This window comes from Amblyomma americanum, chromosome 10 (genome assembly GCF_052857255.1).
Source record: "Amblyomma americanum isolate KBUSLIRL-KWMA chromosome 10, ASM5285725v1, whole genome shotgun sequence".
Taxonomy (NCBI): Eukaryota; Metazoa; Arthropoda; class Arachnida; order Ixodida; family Ixodidae; genus Amblyomma; species Amblyomma americanum.
In genome coordinates, this window is record NC_135506.1 from 34,781,090 (window position 1) to 34,793,461 (window position 12,372).

Consider the following 12,372-nt stretch of genomic DNA (forward strand, 5'->3'; position numbering starts at 1 on the left):
AAAAACCCGCAAGAATTCACGCCAAAACAAAGCTAGAAGTTTAACATGAGGATGGACATGAGGCTGCGAAATCATGAAAGCTCCTTCGCCTACAGGTGAGACGAGGGTTGAAAAAACAAAGAAGCCAACACTAACACGGCTAAAACAGAGCTAAAAGCCTGAAGTTGAATTTAAACCAAAATGCCAACAGTGACACGACTAAAACAGGGCTAGAAACGTAAAACATGATGTGGGAGATAAAAAACAAAAAGCACAAACACGGTGCCGAACAGGACGGGCGTATAATTTGGCCGGTTCATGGGACAGGGCAAACATCATGGAGGAACGTTTTTTCTTTGGTTGAGAGTGCAATTGACGGGGTGCTTACGCAGTCCTTCCCTTTCTTGTGGATGGTTACAGCTTCGATGATTTCCCTGGCCAGCCTATCTTTTTTTCTTCCAAGGATTGAGATGTTGTCGAGGTTGGCCGTGCATGGGTGTTTAGGCTGGCGGCAATGAAGAGCCAGGAAACCTGATGTGGCAGTTGCTCTTAATGAATTTGCGTGTTCTCTAGCTCTTTCATTGATGCACCTGCCTGTCTGTCCAATATAACATTTACCGCATGCGACAGGGAAATGATAAATTACACCCTGTCGCATTTCCCTGTCGCATGCGGTGTCCACCAAGAAGTGAGGCAGACTGTGCCTATATCTTGCTGCAATTTTATGCGAAGCATATTAACGTAGGTTTTGGGCCTTCGCGCGATGCCCGGCGGTAGCCACCATTGACCCTGAAGTGGGGTCACGTGACATGACGTCACGTGATGACGTCACACAGGCTGCAGATGGGGCCTCATATCGCGCCGTCGGTCGCCTCACGGCGGTGGCCACCATTGACCTTCAAGTGACCTTCAAGTAGGTCACGTGACATGACGTCACACCGGCTGCAGATGGGGCCTCATATCGCGCCGTCGGACGTCGCCCGGCGGAGGCCTCCACGCTTCGGTTCGCGCCGTCGCGCGCGACGCGGCGGCGGCGCCACCATCGCTGCATCACGTGATATGTGACGTCACGCCAGGGATGAAGCGGCGCGCGCCCGCCGTCGCGTCAATCTCTGTGCCCGCAAACGCGCCAGCGTCTTTGCGCCGGGCGTGTATGCGGTCAAGATGCCTCCAAACGCTAAGGACGTTAAAAATAGGAATGCAAAACGAAGGCTGCAGCGTGCTACGGAAACCGATGAAGAACGCCTAGCCAAGCGGCGCGCTCAATATGCGGCTCGCTGCTTAACATGCTTCGCATCCACTGGGCTTAACCTTGATAAGCCTCCAATTTTTTAAAACGTTCTTTTCCTCCTGTTGATTTGAGGAAAGAAAATTGGAGGACACTTAAGCGTCGCCCTTAAGAGCGGAACACGACAGCGTGTTGCAGCACTGCCAGGGAGTCCACGGAACGCCACCGTCAGTTCGGCGCGACACCTTGCCCGTTAGAGAAATCTCCTCTGCTACTCACGGTGAAACGGACGCGTATAGCGGCAAACCACGTAGAAGCGCTGCCGGGCGCCTTGCCTGCCAGACGCCTTTAACGTTCACTGAAGTCGCACATCAATCAGGCGCTTTGTGCGCTTCGCCTCCATCGAAACGAGGCCGCAGTGGTCGAGTTCTAACCGGGATACTCATACTCAGTAGGCAAGCGCCTTAACAACTGAGCCGCCGCGGCGGATCCGTATCGAAACCCTCCTTGGTTTCTGCAGAGCGTCTCGCGCTGATGTAACCTCGACTTGCATGTGGTGCTTGCCCTCGGTTTCATTTCGCCCTGCTTCCCACATAAACACACAGCGCTGAAACGCGGGTAGTGCGGCAGAAGTGCTTTCGCGCTAAAATACCTTTTTGAAAATTGTTTTTTTTTGGACCCGCCGCGGTGGCTCAGTGGTTAGGGCGCTCGACTACTGATCCGGAGTTCCCGGGTTCGAACCCGACTGCGGCGGCTGCGTTCTTATGGAGGAAAAACGCTAAGGCGCCCGTGTGCTGTGCGATGTCAGTGCACGTTAAAGATCCCCAGGTGGTCGAAATTATTCCGGAGCCCTCCACTACGGCACCTCCTTCTTCCTTTCTTCTTTCACTCCCTCCCTTATCCCTTCCCTAACGGCGCGGTTCAGGTGTCCAACGATATATGAGACAGATACTGCGCCATTTCCTTTCCCAAAAAAAACAATAAAAAAATTGGTTTTGGGGGAAAGGAAATGGCGCAGTATGTGTCTTCACTTCTCATCCAACACCTGAACCGCGCCGTAAGAGAAGGGATAAAGGAGAAGCTGAAACAAGAAAGGAAGAGGTGCCACAGTGGAGGGTTGCGGAATAATTTCGGCCATCAGGGGATCTTTAACCTGCACTGATATCGCACAGCACACAAGCGCCTTTGCTTTTCTCCTCCTCAATGGAAACGCGGCCTCCGTGGCCGGGATCGAACCCGAGTGCTCCGGATCACTAGCCGAGCGCCTTAACAACCGAGCCACCGCCCTAACTACTGAGACCGCGGTGGGTCTAAAATGCTTTTTAGTACACCTGAACCCTGCCATAAGAGAAGAGACAAAGAATAAGGGGCTCCGGAATAATTTCTACCACCTGGGGATCTTCAACCTGCACTGACATCGCCCGGGCCCGTCAGAAATTTGGTATTTAAAAGCGAGAATACCTTTTAATACCGAATTTCTGAAAATGCGCATTAAAGATCCCCAGGTGGTCAAAATTATTCCGGAGCCCTCCACTACAGCACGTAATCTTTCCTTTCTTCTTTCACTCCCTCGTTTATCCCTTCCCTTACGGCAGGGTTCAGGTGTCCGCCGAGGTGTGAGACACTGCGCCATTCTCTTTCCCCAAAAACCAATTTTAATTTATATTTCCACGGATATCAGGTGGGTCACCTGATGATGTGAACAGAACGCACATCTGATCACTTAAGAGCCGTCTTGTGCTTCGTGTCTATTCCATACGCCGCACTATCACTACTGACTTTTTCTACAGTTCTGGCAATAGAGCTTTGCGAGTGTAACACGAGCGCTGTATACGGCGAGGCAAAACGCTTGGCGATGTTTGATTCTGCTAGCATTGCCAATGGAATAAATATTAGGACTTACTGTTCCGTCCACGCTGTCCCCTTGCTGCCGTCTGAAAGCTCACGGCGCTGCTGTCGGCTCCGGGCGCTGTTGTAGTTGACGCGTCAGGCGACCCCTTGCCATTCGTGGTAGCATAGGGGTCTGCGCCGCATCCTAGCTCAAATAAAAGCATTGTGCGCGTCCTCAACTGAACGGTTTTTTTGTAGCTCACAAAAGAACAAAGTGCTCGGCTGGCGCTGCGACTCGGCGACAAAGCTACACACTTTCCACGTGCTCACGTTCGAATCGGGCTCGTGCGGCCAGCTCAGTTTCTTTCTCTTCTTTCCTCGAGCACGGCCCTCATTATCGGTCTTCAATCTTCAGAAATGAAATTAAAATCATGCGACATATGGAATTAAAAATTGAGCACAGACACGTGTTTGAATCAAAGACAAAAACTTTTCATATGCGTGGGATTAAATGCTTGGTAAATGAGTTTTTTACCTCACGTTGGCGGTCCTCTGACGATGTTTATGCAACCCTTGCGGATCTCTATCTTCCAGCATGAATTTAGTGTATTATTATAATAGCAATCCGATCATTAAATTCACCTTGCGTCGGATATCTGCTCATGCTAGGATTAGGGGAAATGAGTTGGTTCATCAACAGGCCCTCCAATTCAACATCCGGGCGCCTTCAACCCCTGGCCAACTCCAGTGTCATTGAAAGACGCTGCAGCATGCAGAGTAAATAGCCCAACACTTCCAGAACACCAGGAAAAATTGCGCAACCTTTCTTCAACCTAGATCATCCCTGAACACGGATCAATCACATGTACTTCGCAAAGTTCAAACTAACGCTCTCTGCACCACACTAATGCTCTAAAACTTCGGATGTCGGGACACAGCTCAGTGTCCCAACTGTATGAAAACCAAGGCAGACAAAGAACACATTCTGTACTCATCTAACACTGCCTTTTCCTGTCTTTATTCTGCTTGCCTTTCCGCTCCTTCCTCGAGTGCTTGTCTTCACTCGGTCTCGGCAGATCATCAGCGGATGTAGTGGAGCAATCGGTCTTTTGCAGAGGGCCTTTTCGGGGCACATACCTTTCTGGCAAGACCTGGGCCGACCCAGACAAACGTGTTGCGCTTGTCGTTTGAAATTACGTATTTTTTTCTACCTTGATTACGGCTGACGTACATTATTCTTCACTCCGATTACTCTCTTTAATAAAATTGTGATCTAATCCGTGCTGCTCCTGGTTTACTCCATTGCAGAAATGCGCGAGTGCTGGCCCGTGCTCTGCTGCCAAGCATATACAACTACATGGACCCGATTGATCGCTGTCCTCCTTCCTGATGGATACCAGATGAACTGCGGGAAACAATTTAGGGTAGCGACAGGAGGCTAGGATAGAGTATGTGCAACAGAACCTAGCCAACAAAGAAAACATTACGTAAACGGATGCGGCTGCATACGGTAGGACAAGACAACACAACAGAAATAGAGCGGTTGCAACGGCAATTAATCATGAGCTCAAAGAAATGGCCAGCGCAACTATGAGGGATGGCATGATTGAGGAGGCCGAAGAGGCTGCCATAGCCCTAGCGGCGGCAGAGGGCTACCGTGCTCAAAGGTCCCTAATAATTTTAACAGACTCGCAAACAGCATGCAGAAACCACAAGAGTGCCAAAATAGGGGGAACAGCGCTCCGCATCCTAAAGACAGTACAGACAGTCAAATTACCACCGAAGGAAAAACAATTGCAACACATAATAATGTGGGTAACGGGACACACAGGCGTCGCGGGGAATGCCGAGGCGGATAGGAGAGCTCGAGAGCTTACAATCCGAGCCTCCAACCAAACCAGCCTCGAGCAATGGTAATGGTATGTATGCTGATAGATTGGAAGACACAAGGACAGGGGTCCTGTTACTACGAGATCGAAGACGGGACAATGACTTAATGTGCATAATAGTATACAATGCCTGTAATGTTTCAATGTCGTACTGACTGAGAGCGGGAAAACGAAAATAGAATGGGAGTCGCCCCGTATCTTGAAGGAAATTTCGCACAGCAGAGCGCAGACTCCTGTCGCTTCGTCCAAGCAAAGAAGGGCCATTGGAAAGAACAACCGCGGAGGACACAGGCAAACCCAGTTGATGAAATGGAATTTGCGAAAGACGCTTCCTCAAATGAGAGAAGCGGCGGCAGAACAGCAAGAAGTGGTCTATTGTCTCAGGTTCGGCACAAAAAGGGCACAATGGGGAAGCCGCCAGGCCAGATCTGTGAAGGTAGAAATTTAGAAAGGGAACCCGGCAACGCAAACACGTGAAAGAGACTTCGTCTGCGCGAGCGCCAGTTTTTGCTACTCCAAGGATGCAGAATATATGGGTATGTGCCATCAGTTTAGAGGCAACAACAACTTCGTTGCTGATTCTTTGCTGGTTGACGGTTCGAAAGCGCCCCCCCCCCCCCTTACCTTATCGCTATCGTCATCGTCTGACCGGCGAGCACGGTCGCTGTGCGCGCCGGGCACGAGACGAGAAGAAGACTGAATGCCTCTCGGTAGCCGTTCCGCCGCGTTGCTCTTCTTCGAAAACGCCGTAGCAATCAGTCAGTGAGCTGGAATGCCGCCTGACAAGCCGGGAAGTCGCGATGAAGCTCGGAGGCCTGGATCCTCCTCAGCAGAGCGCCGCCGCCAAAGACGCGGTCCCGGCGGTCGAGACCAAGGCGGCACCCGTTTGTCGGACATACCTGGAAGCCCCTCGCGGAGCCCTGCGGGCAGCGACAGTGCACCCAGGCGCATACAACCAGCATTCCATCAAAGACGTATGCACGGTAGGCCGTTCCAGCTGTCAGATGACTCCATTCGGTGCCATTTTCGTTCTGCTTCAGATTGAGATTCAGAATAAATTTTAATGTTTGAACCGGACCCCTACCTACCCTCTCCGGCACGGCACGCAGGCCTCTGGGAGAGGAGTAGGGAGTTTAGTCACTACAAGACTAGCACTTAAGTTTATGTGATGCTGCAGCTGCCAGTTGGGTTCCTTTTGCTCCCTAGAGTCTGGTTTTCTACATCTTTTATTCTCGCTGTGAATCGCGTCCTGAATTTCTCAAAGTACCTACTTTACTGAGCTTTTAGCCACATGTGGATGTGGTTGTGCCTTTTTTAAAGGACATACCTTAGAGATGTTGATGTGTCATGGCCAAGCATGCAGTAGACCTTTTGGGATTGACAACCCCCGCCGCCTCACCCCTTATAACCAGACCTCCACAACCGCCGTGTCGTGCTCTCATCGGCAGGTGCCAAAGGCCACCGCCTCCGACCATCTGGCAAGGCGGACCCTGCTGGAGGTACCTGTCAAGAGAGTGTCGGTCCAGCCAGTCCCTCAGCTGCGGCGTTGCCGGTGGGACGTGTCCATGGTGTGAACGGAATGACCTCCGCTGACACTGCTGCCGTCGGCTCCTGCCTCTCATCGCCAGCATCGTCCGTGTCCGACGGTGTTTACTCGGGAGCGCTCAGCATTGATTCGCCGCTGTCCAGCAGCCCGGGGAATGTCGAACAGCCGCCCCTCGTGCAGCCGCCCGGCTTCCGCGGCAATCCGCCCCCTGGCGAAGATAGGACGAAATCGCCTCCGGTACGCACCATTGGAACCTGGCACACGCGCCTAGCGTAACAGAAAAGTTGCAGTTTTTGACTGCATGCTCAGAAGAAAGCTTACGCGTATAGGTCGATGACGTTGAAGGAACGAAGTCACGCATCCTGAGAGGGGGAACTAGCACTGTAGAGTGTTCTTAAGGCCGCATGTATTGGCTCTTGAGCAAGTAGTTGACTCATTATTTGCAGATCAGAACAGCATGGGCTAAAAGAAATCAACGAGTAATATAGGTAGGCTTACAAAATGGTAAAAAGAGTGCGGTTCAGTACTGCTTTCAGCGCATGTCTGTGTCATGACTTATGGACTTATGATGTTCCTTTCGAGTGGCTTTGTCTCATTTAGCTCTGCTGCTTTTGTGAGCTCGGAATTAGTCAATGTATAGTAACACCAAAAAGTAACTGCCATCAGCCGAAAGGACAGGATGCTGCTGTATCAGCAAAGAGTGTTTTTATTTAGAAAATACTTTGCGAGCAGTGATCAGGCCCTGATGGTGACACAGTGCTGTGGCAAATAGAAACACAACATCGGTTTAATGAGCTTTTTTAGGCATGGGCCGTCCTTTTTGATATCCTAGCACACGCTACAAGATTATGATTGGTTTAGACCCAGCTTGGCACTGGGCGAGAAAAAAGCACATGCTCTATTGATGAGGCCAACATGAGGAAGAAAGTAACGCATCCAGGATTTCTTCACAATCAACAAGAATGCGAAGGTAAAAGTCGTCGTAGCCAAGCTCACGAAAAGCCTCAAACTGCAGGCAACATAGAAGGCTTATGTATCATCATCCAGTCATGATAACGAGGTTCCCGGCTAACTGTCAAAATTTAATCCTGATTATAAAATAAGTGCCTTTGTTGTTTCTTTCGCGTGGTTTCCTTGGTGCTTGCAAATCCGCCGTGGCACGCAATTCACATGTTACCTGAAATCTGTGCGGCGAAAAAGCAATTCGCTTTTGTTCCGACTGGATTTTCCGTCTAGTGATTAGACAGTTATTATAATTTTGATTCGTCAGTGGTTCGATTCGTGTCGTGCGAAGAAAGAAACTCTAAATAACGTCACTCATTTTGGTCCTATGACGTATTCTAAAAAGCAGCGTGTACGAACACTGCAAGAGGTGAAGTAATGTCCTAGTCTCGATATCTCTAGTATGCGCATAGAAAACGATTCATTCGGCACACAGTTAATACAGTTTGTAGGTCTGTTCATCTCGGAGTGTTAGGCTACAGCGGATTTGTGAAGGACCAATTACAGTCGTCAAATGTTTCGCTTTCAAATCCCTAACCTTCTCAATTCCTACAGCGAATCCTCTCCATTTTCTTGATAAAGGTTTGCTGTCTATTTTAAAACCTGGCATCGGACTTGATTTGCTGAGTACCTCCTTAGATCTGTTGTATGTTTCTGCTATGAAAAGGTATGTTTATGTAGTGTTGTATTGTGTATCATTCTTGTCATTTCAATGCTCCTGATTTTGTTCTTCAAAGCAAATTCTTGGCTCAGATTTGTATAAGTATGCTTGATCACTTTTTTTGTGGTCATATGTACTCTGTTGTTGCCGCTGTTTCCTGTAGGAAGAAGGTGCGCTGCTTTGTCAAGCCAATCTAAGGATTTTTGGGCGCACCTCCTAACATTACGTAATGTTGAAATAAAAGTATTTTGTATTTTTGTCGTTTGTGGCGTTTAGCTTCCCAAAGCGACTCAGGCTTGAAGGACGTCGTAGGGGCAGGCTCCGGAAATTTCTACCACCTGGGGTTCTTTAACGCGCACTGAAATCGCACAGTACACGGGCCTCCAGAATGTCGCCATCGAAATTCGCCTCCATTGAAGTTCATCCGCCGCGGCCGAGATCGAACACGCGTCTTTCGGGACAGCAGCCGAGATTTTGTATTTTTGTACTCGTACAGCAGCGGCTATGATAGGAGCTGTGGGAAAGAAGGCGCCTGGCCTTGCGCACAAAGACACCCCAAAAGTGCACACTTTGTCAGTATCGATGATTCATCACTAGAAAAGCGGTTATTTTGGGGGTTTATAGAGATCGTAGGTAAGACCAACTGATTGTGCACATCGTTTTTCTTACGGCAATAATGTTACTTTCCAGGACCCCCAGAAGCTGAAATCGCGGCTCGGGCTTACTCTGGCCGTGCTTGGAGTCACTGTATTGGTGACGCTTGTGGCCTTGGTGATCGCCTCACTTGTATGGCGCTCCCCAGCGCACTGGGGGAACACCTGCAAGACGCATGCCTGCCTCGCCTACTCGACCAGACTTCTCGCCTCCATCAACGAATCGGTGGACCCGTGCCAGAGCTTCACGCACTTCGTCTGCGACGGCTGGCGCCAGAAGAACCGACATACCGTTTGGAACGACCAGTTCATTTCCCTGTTGGACAAGGTGACCGCGTCGCTGAAGAGTGCAGACGTGCCTGCATCGGGGCAAGACATGGAGCAGCGGGCCGCCATCATGTACAGGAGTTGCGTCGATGTGCTGGAAGGGGAGAGAGACGAGCTGCCAGCCGTCAAGAACGCGCTGGTTGAGGCAGGCATCGTGTGGCCGAAGCCTTCCAAGGGCGCAGACGTTCTGTACACGCTCCTCTGCAGCTCTTTGAAGCTGGGTTGGGACGTGCTCCTTGACTTCGACGTCGCGCCCGATGGCAGCGGGATCAACCTAGTTTCTGGCAAGTTCCTTTACTTCGTGGTCAAGAGGTATAGGGACTTCGCGACCGGCACGGATGAGGAGTACTTTCAGTTCCTGAAGGAACGCTTTCAACCCGAAGGCGAGGATACGGTGACGTTCCAGGAGACAGACGCGTCGGTCGAAACAGCCCTGAGCTACCTCTCTAATGCTCGTTACGAAGCAGCTGACGAGTATAACGCTGACGTTCTTCTAAACTTGACTCAGCTTGGCCTCACGGAAGTTAACTGGACAGCGACGCTTATAAAACTTGACATCAGGATGAACAGTAGTCTCACGCTGACGACCACATCGCCCCGTTATCTAGAGCGAGTGTTGTACCTCTGGTGGCGGTACGGCACGGACTCATTCCATACATTGATCTCTTGGTGCACCGTTCAAGTGGCGGCCCTTTTCGCGAATAAAGACTTAATTTTCAACTATTACAACCGTGACTACCAAACGACGCAGGCCCATTACAGGATTTTCTGCGTCACGAGAGCAATGTTAATCTCCGGGCACACGCTGTTCGACAAATACTATGCTGAAGCCCTTCAAAGCGAAGCACTTAATCTCGCAAAAAGTGTGGCTCAGTCCGTGCGAACCGCTTTTTTCCGGCGTCTTTCCAACTGGACGTACTTTGACGAAGGCATCAACGTGGTCAGCAACTGGAGCTCTTCGGAAATCGTCTTCCGTAAAATCGAGCACACCGGAGAAGAAATCCTGGCTGCAGACCATGTGCCTGACTTGAATAATTCTTTCGTGCGGAACTGGCAACAGTCGGTGCACGTCAGAAAGGATGCAGAATTCGGACATATGTTAGATCTTATGCAAGATTTGGAAGTGTCCATCGTGTCCTACGACAAGCGAGACTTCGAGCTGATGCCTTACGCTCTATCCTTCCCTCTATTTGATCCGCAGCTCCATTCGTCTTTAAACTACGGCGGCTTAGGAGCTCAGATCGCCTTTTCACTGGCGACCTTGTTCCTTTCCGCGTACTACGCAACCAATGCTTCGTTTGTTGAGCCCCTGATGGACTGCTTGAAAGCAGGCACGTCCGGCAGCGCCGGTGAACTAGGGTATTACGCCAAAGAAGTAATTGGCTATGGCGCTCTTGTGGATGCCTACAATGCCCAAGAGAGAGCTTTGGACAGCAGCAGCCTATTCGGTTTGGAGAAGTACAGCGGACTGCAGCTGTTTTTCATCGCGCTGTGTTACGTCAATTGCTATGGCGGCTCTGAAAATACAAACCACGAGTCGATCTGCACTCCCGCGCTGCAGCACATGCCACAGTTCGCCAAGGCTTTTAACTGCCATCCCGGGGACCCGATGAATCCTTCTAAGCAGTGCAGACTGTTTTGAGATTTGTGTTCGTGATTCGAGTTTTCTGTTTGTGTGCGCGTGACTTCTCCGTTACCACGTTTTGTTCATTGATGATGTGGCTATAAATGCCCTTCACTGAGCCTGTTTTTATAGAACTATAGAAATCTCGATCGTAGAAGGTGTCGTCGTCTTCGCGTATACGTCGGGAGCCATTAGCTTGCGCGCACTGGTATAAAATTTTGAGTAAGAGCACTAATGTGTGTTAGTTTGTCCCAATAGCCTTTAAATGCCATTTTGACCTTGCGAGGATCTAAAAATAGAAATTTTGTCGGGTGTTGTGTTCCGCTTTTTCCGCGAGCGAATAAAGTGTATGGCGGTTTATGAGCCAGTCGCGCTCGACTTGTGCGTACTTGTCGCTGAATCTGATTCCGAAATATCGTTTTGTGTGGGAATTGTAGGAGCTAACTATGAAAGAGCTTAAGGAAACGGAGCAGGAGCCTATCGGCAGAATCAGCAGTGCAACAAGAATGCAATTGAAAGAGCTAATGACATTCGTCGTTGCGGAACGAAGCAGAGTTGAATAACTCAACATTAAAACTGCACTCTTCCGTGCTACTAAGATGACGCAAGAAAAAAAATGCTGAAAGAACCGACAAAAGCGAGCTCTTGTCCTTTCCGGTGCCGAAATTTTCTTCGCCGGGGAGATTCGCACAAAACGGGTCCTCGGTCTCGAAAAATCTCGCGGAACGGTAACCTCGTGACACATATAAATGACAGATGCTTTTCTTGAGCACTATCAGGCGACGGTGGCGTTTCGGGATATGAAGTTGGACACCTTTAGCGGGTGTTATGTCTTTGCGGAAGCGAGGTTTTCGGAATTTCCGGAAACGAAGTTGAACGCGCCATTTACAATCTAAACCCAAGAAAGTTTACCCGGCCTCACTGTTTGTGCACGCGGGTTTGTTTCCGCGATGTTAGCTGCAGTTTTTATTGCTTTCTACGATCTAAACGTACTGACTTCTTCTTTTGCGTTTGTACACACTTCTGAGAACTGATGAAACTCCTAAGTTTTAGCAGCCCGGCTACAGACAATCGCGGCCAGGTAGCAGGGAATCTGGAAAGAGCGTTTCATTGGTTTCGCATGTTGCCTTACTGCAATCTATACAAGTATACATGTATACAAAGATGCATCGCCTTTTTGCCGCGTTTGTGGGAATCAAGACACTAAAGGACAACAGGCAATTTTGACGGCTTTTTTTCAGCGCAATTACTCACTCTCTGTGAAGAGGAGGGAATGAAGATGAAGCTCAAAGCAGCTGCCACGCGGGATTTTGCACATGCCAGATGACCTCCAGGTTCAGCATGGGAGCAGTAGAGTTTTCCGCTCTAAAAACAATTGGCATCCTGGGTAAAGACAGATTGATACTGGCGAGTGGCAGACATCGTGCGGCAGATTTATGTTCATTTGTATGAATCCGGCAGAACTTTGGAAACGGGTGCCTTTTGCATTACTAATGAGGGTGTGGAGGAGGTGCCTTCGGTGGGGAGGGGGTTAGCTGGGGTATGCGTGCCGCTCTGTCACTCAGGGCACGGAGCGAGAGAGGTGCAGCAGCGAAACACGTGTCGTCACGAATGTCGGTATTTTCTTCTGCCC

General features: G+C 49.9%; 2 protein-coding genes across 2 annotated transcripts; both read left to right on the plus strand.

The window, feature by feature from the left end:
• Positions 1–5,664: 5,664 nt before the first annotated feature.
• On the plus strand, positions 5,665–6,500 carry LOC144108189 (uncharacterized). Its single transcript, XM_077641467.1, has 2 exons — positions 5,665–5,909; positions 6,375–6,500. Exons 1-2 carry the CDS (start codon positions 5,727–5,729, stop codon positions 6,498–6,500), a joined length of 309 nt encoding a protein of 102 aa, XP_077497593.1. The 5' UTR covers positions 5,665–5,726.
• Positions 6,501–6,505: 5 nt separating this feature from the next.
• Positions 6,506–10,757, plus strand: LOC144108190 (endothelin-converting enzyme 1-like). Its single transcript, XM_077641468.1, has 2 exons — positions 6,506–6,709; positions 8,826–10,757. The coding sequence occupies exons 1-2, from the start codon at positions 6,506–6,508 to the stop codon at positions 10,755–10,757; spliced, it is 2,136 nt and encodes a 711-aa protein (XP_077497594.1).
• Positions 10,758–12,372: the final 1,615 nt, after the last annotated feature.

Bases quoted from the DNA above. Each gene is read 5' to 3' on its own strand.
- LOC144108190 (XM_077641468.1), top strand. From the start codon at position 6,506: ATGACCTCCGCTGACACTGCTGCCGTCGGCTCCTGCCTCTCATCGCCA. The intron at 6,710-8,825 runs GTACGCACCATT...GTTACTTTCCAG, and splicing joins ATAGGACGAAATCGCCTCCG to GACCCCCAGAAGCTGAAATC.
- LOC144108189 (XM_077641467.1), top strand. From the start codon at position 5,727: ATGAAGCTCGGAGGCCTGGATCCTCCTCAGCAGAGCGCCGCCGCCAAA. The intron at 5,910-6,374 runs GTAGGCCGTTCC...TCTCATCGGCAG, and splicing joins CCATCAAAGACGTATGCACG to GTGCCAAAGGCCACCGCCTC.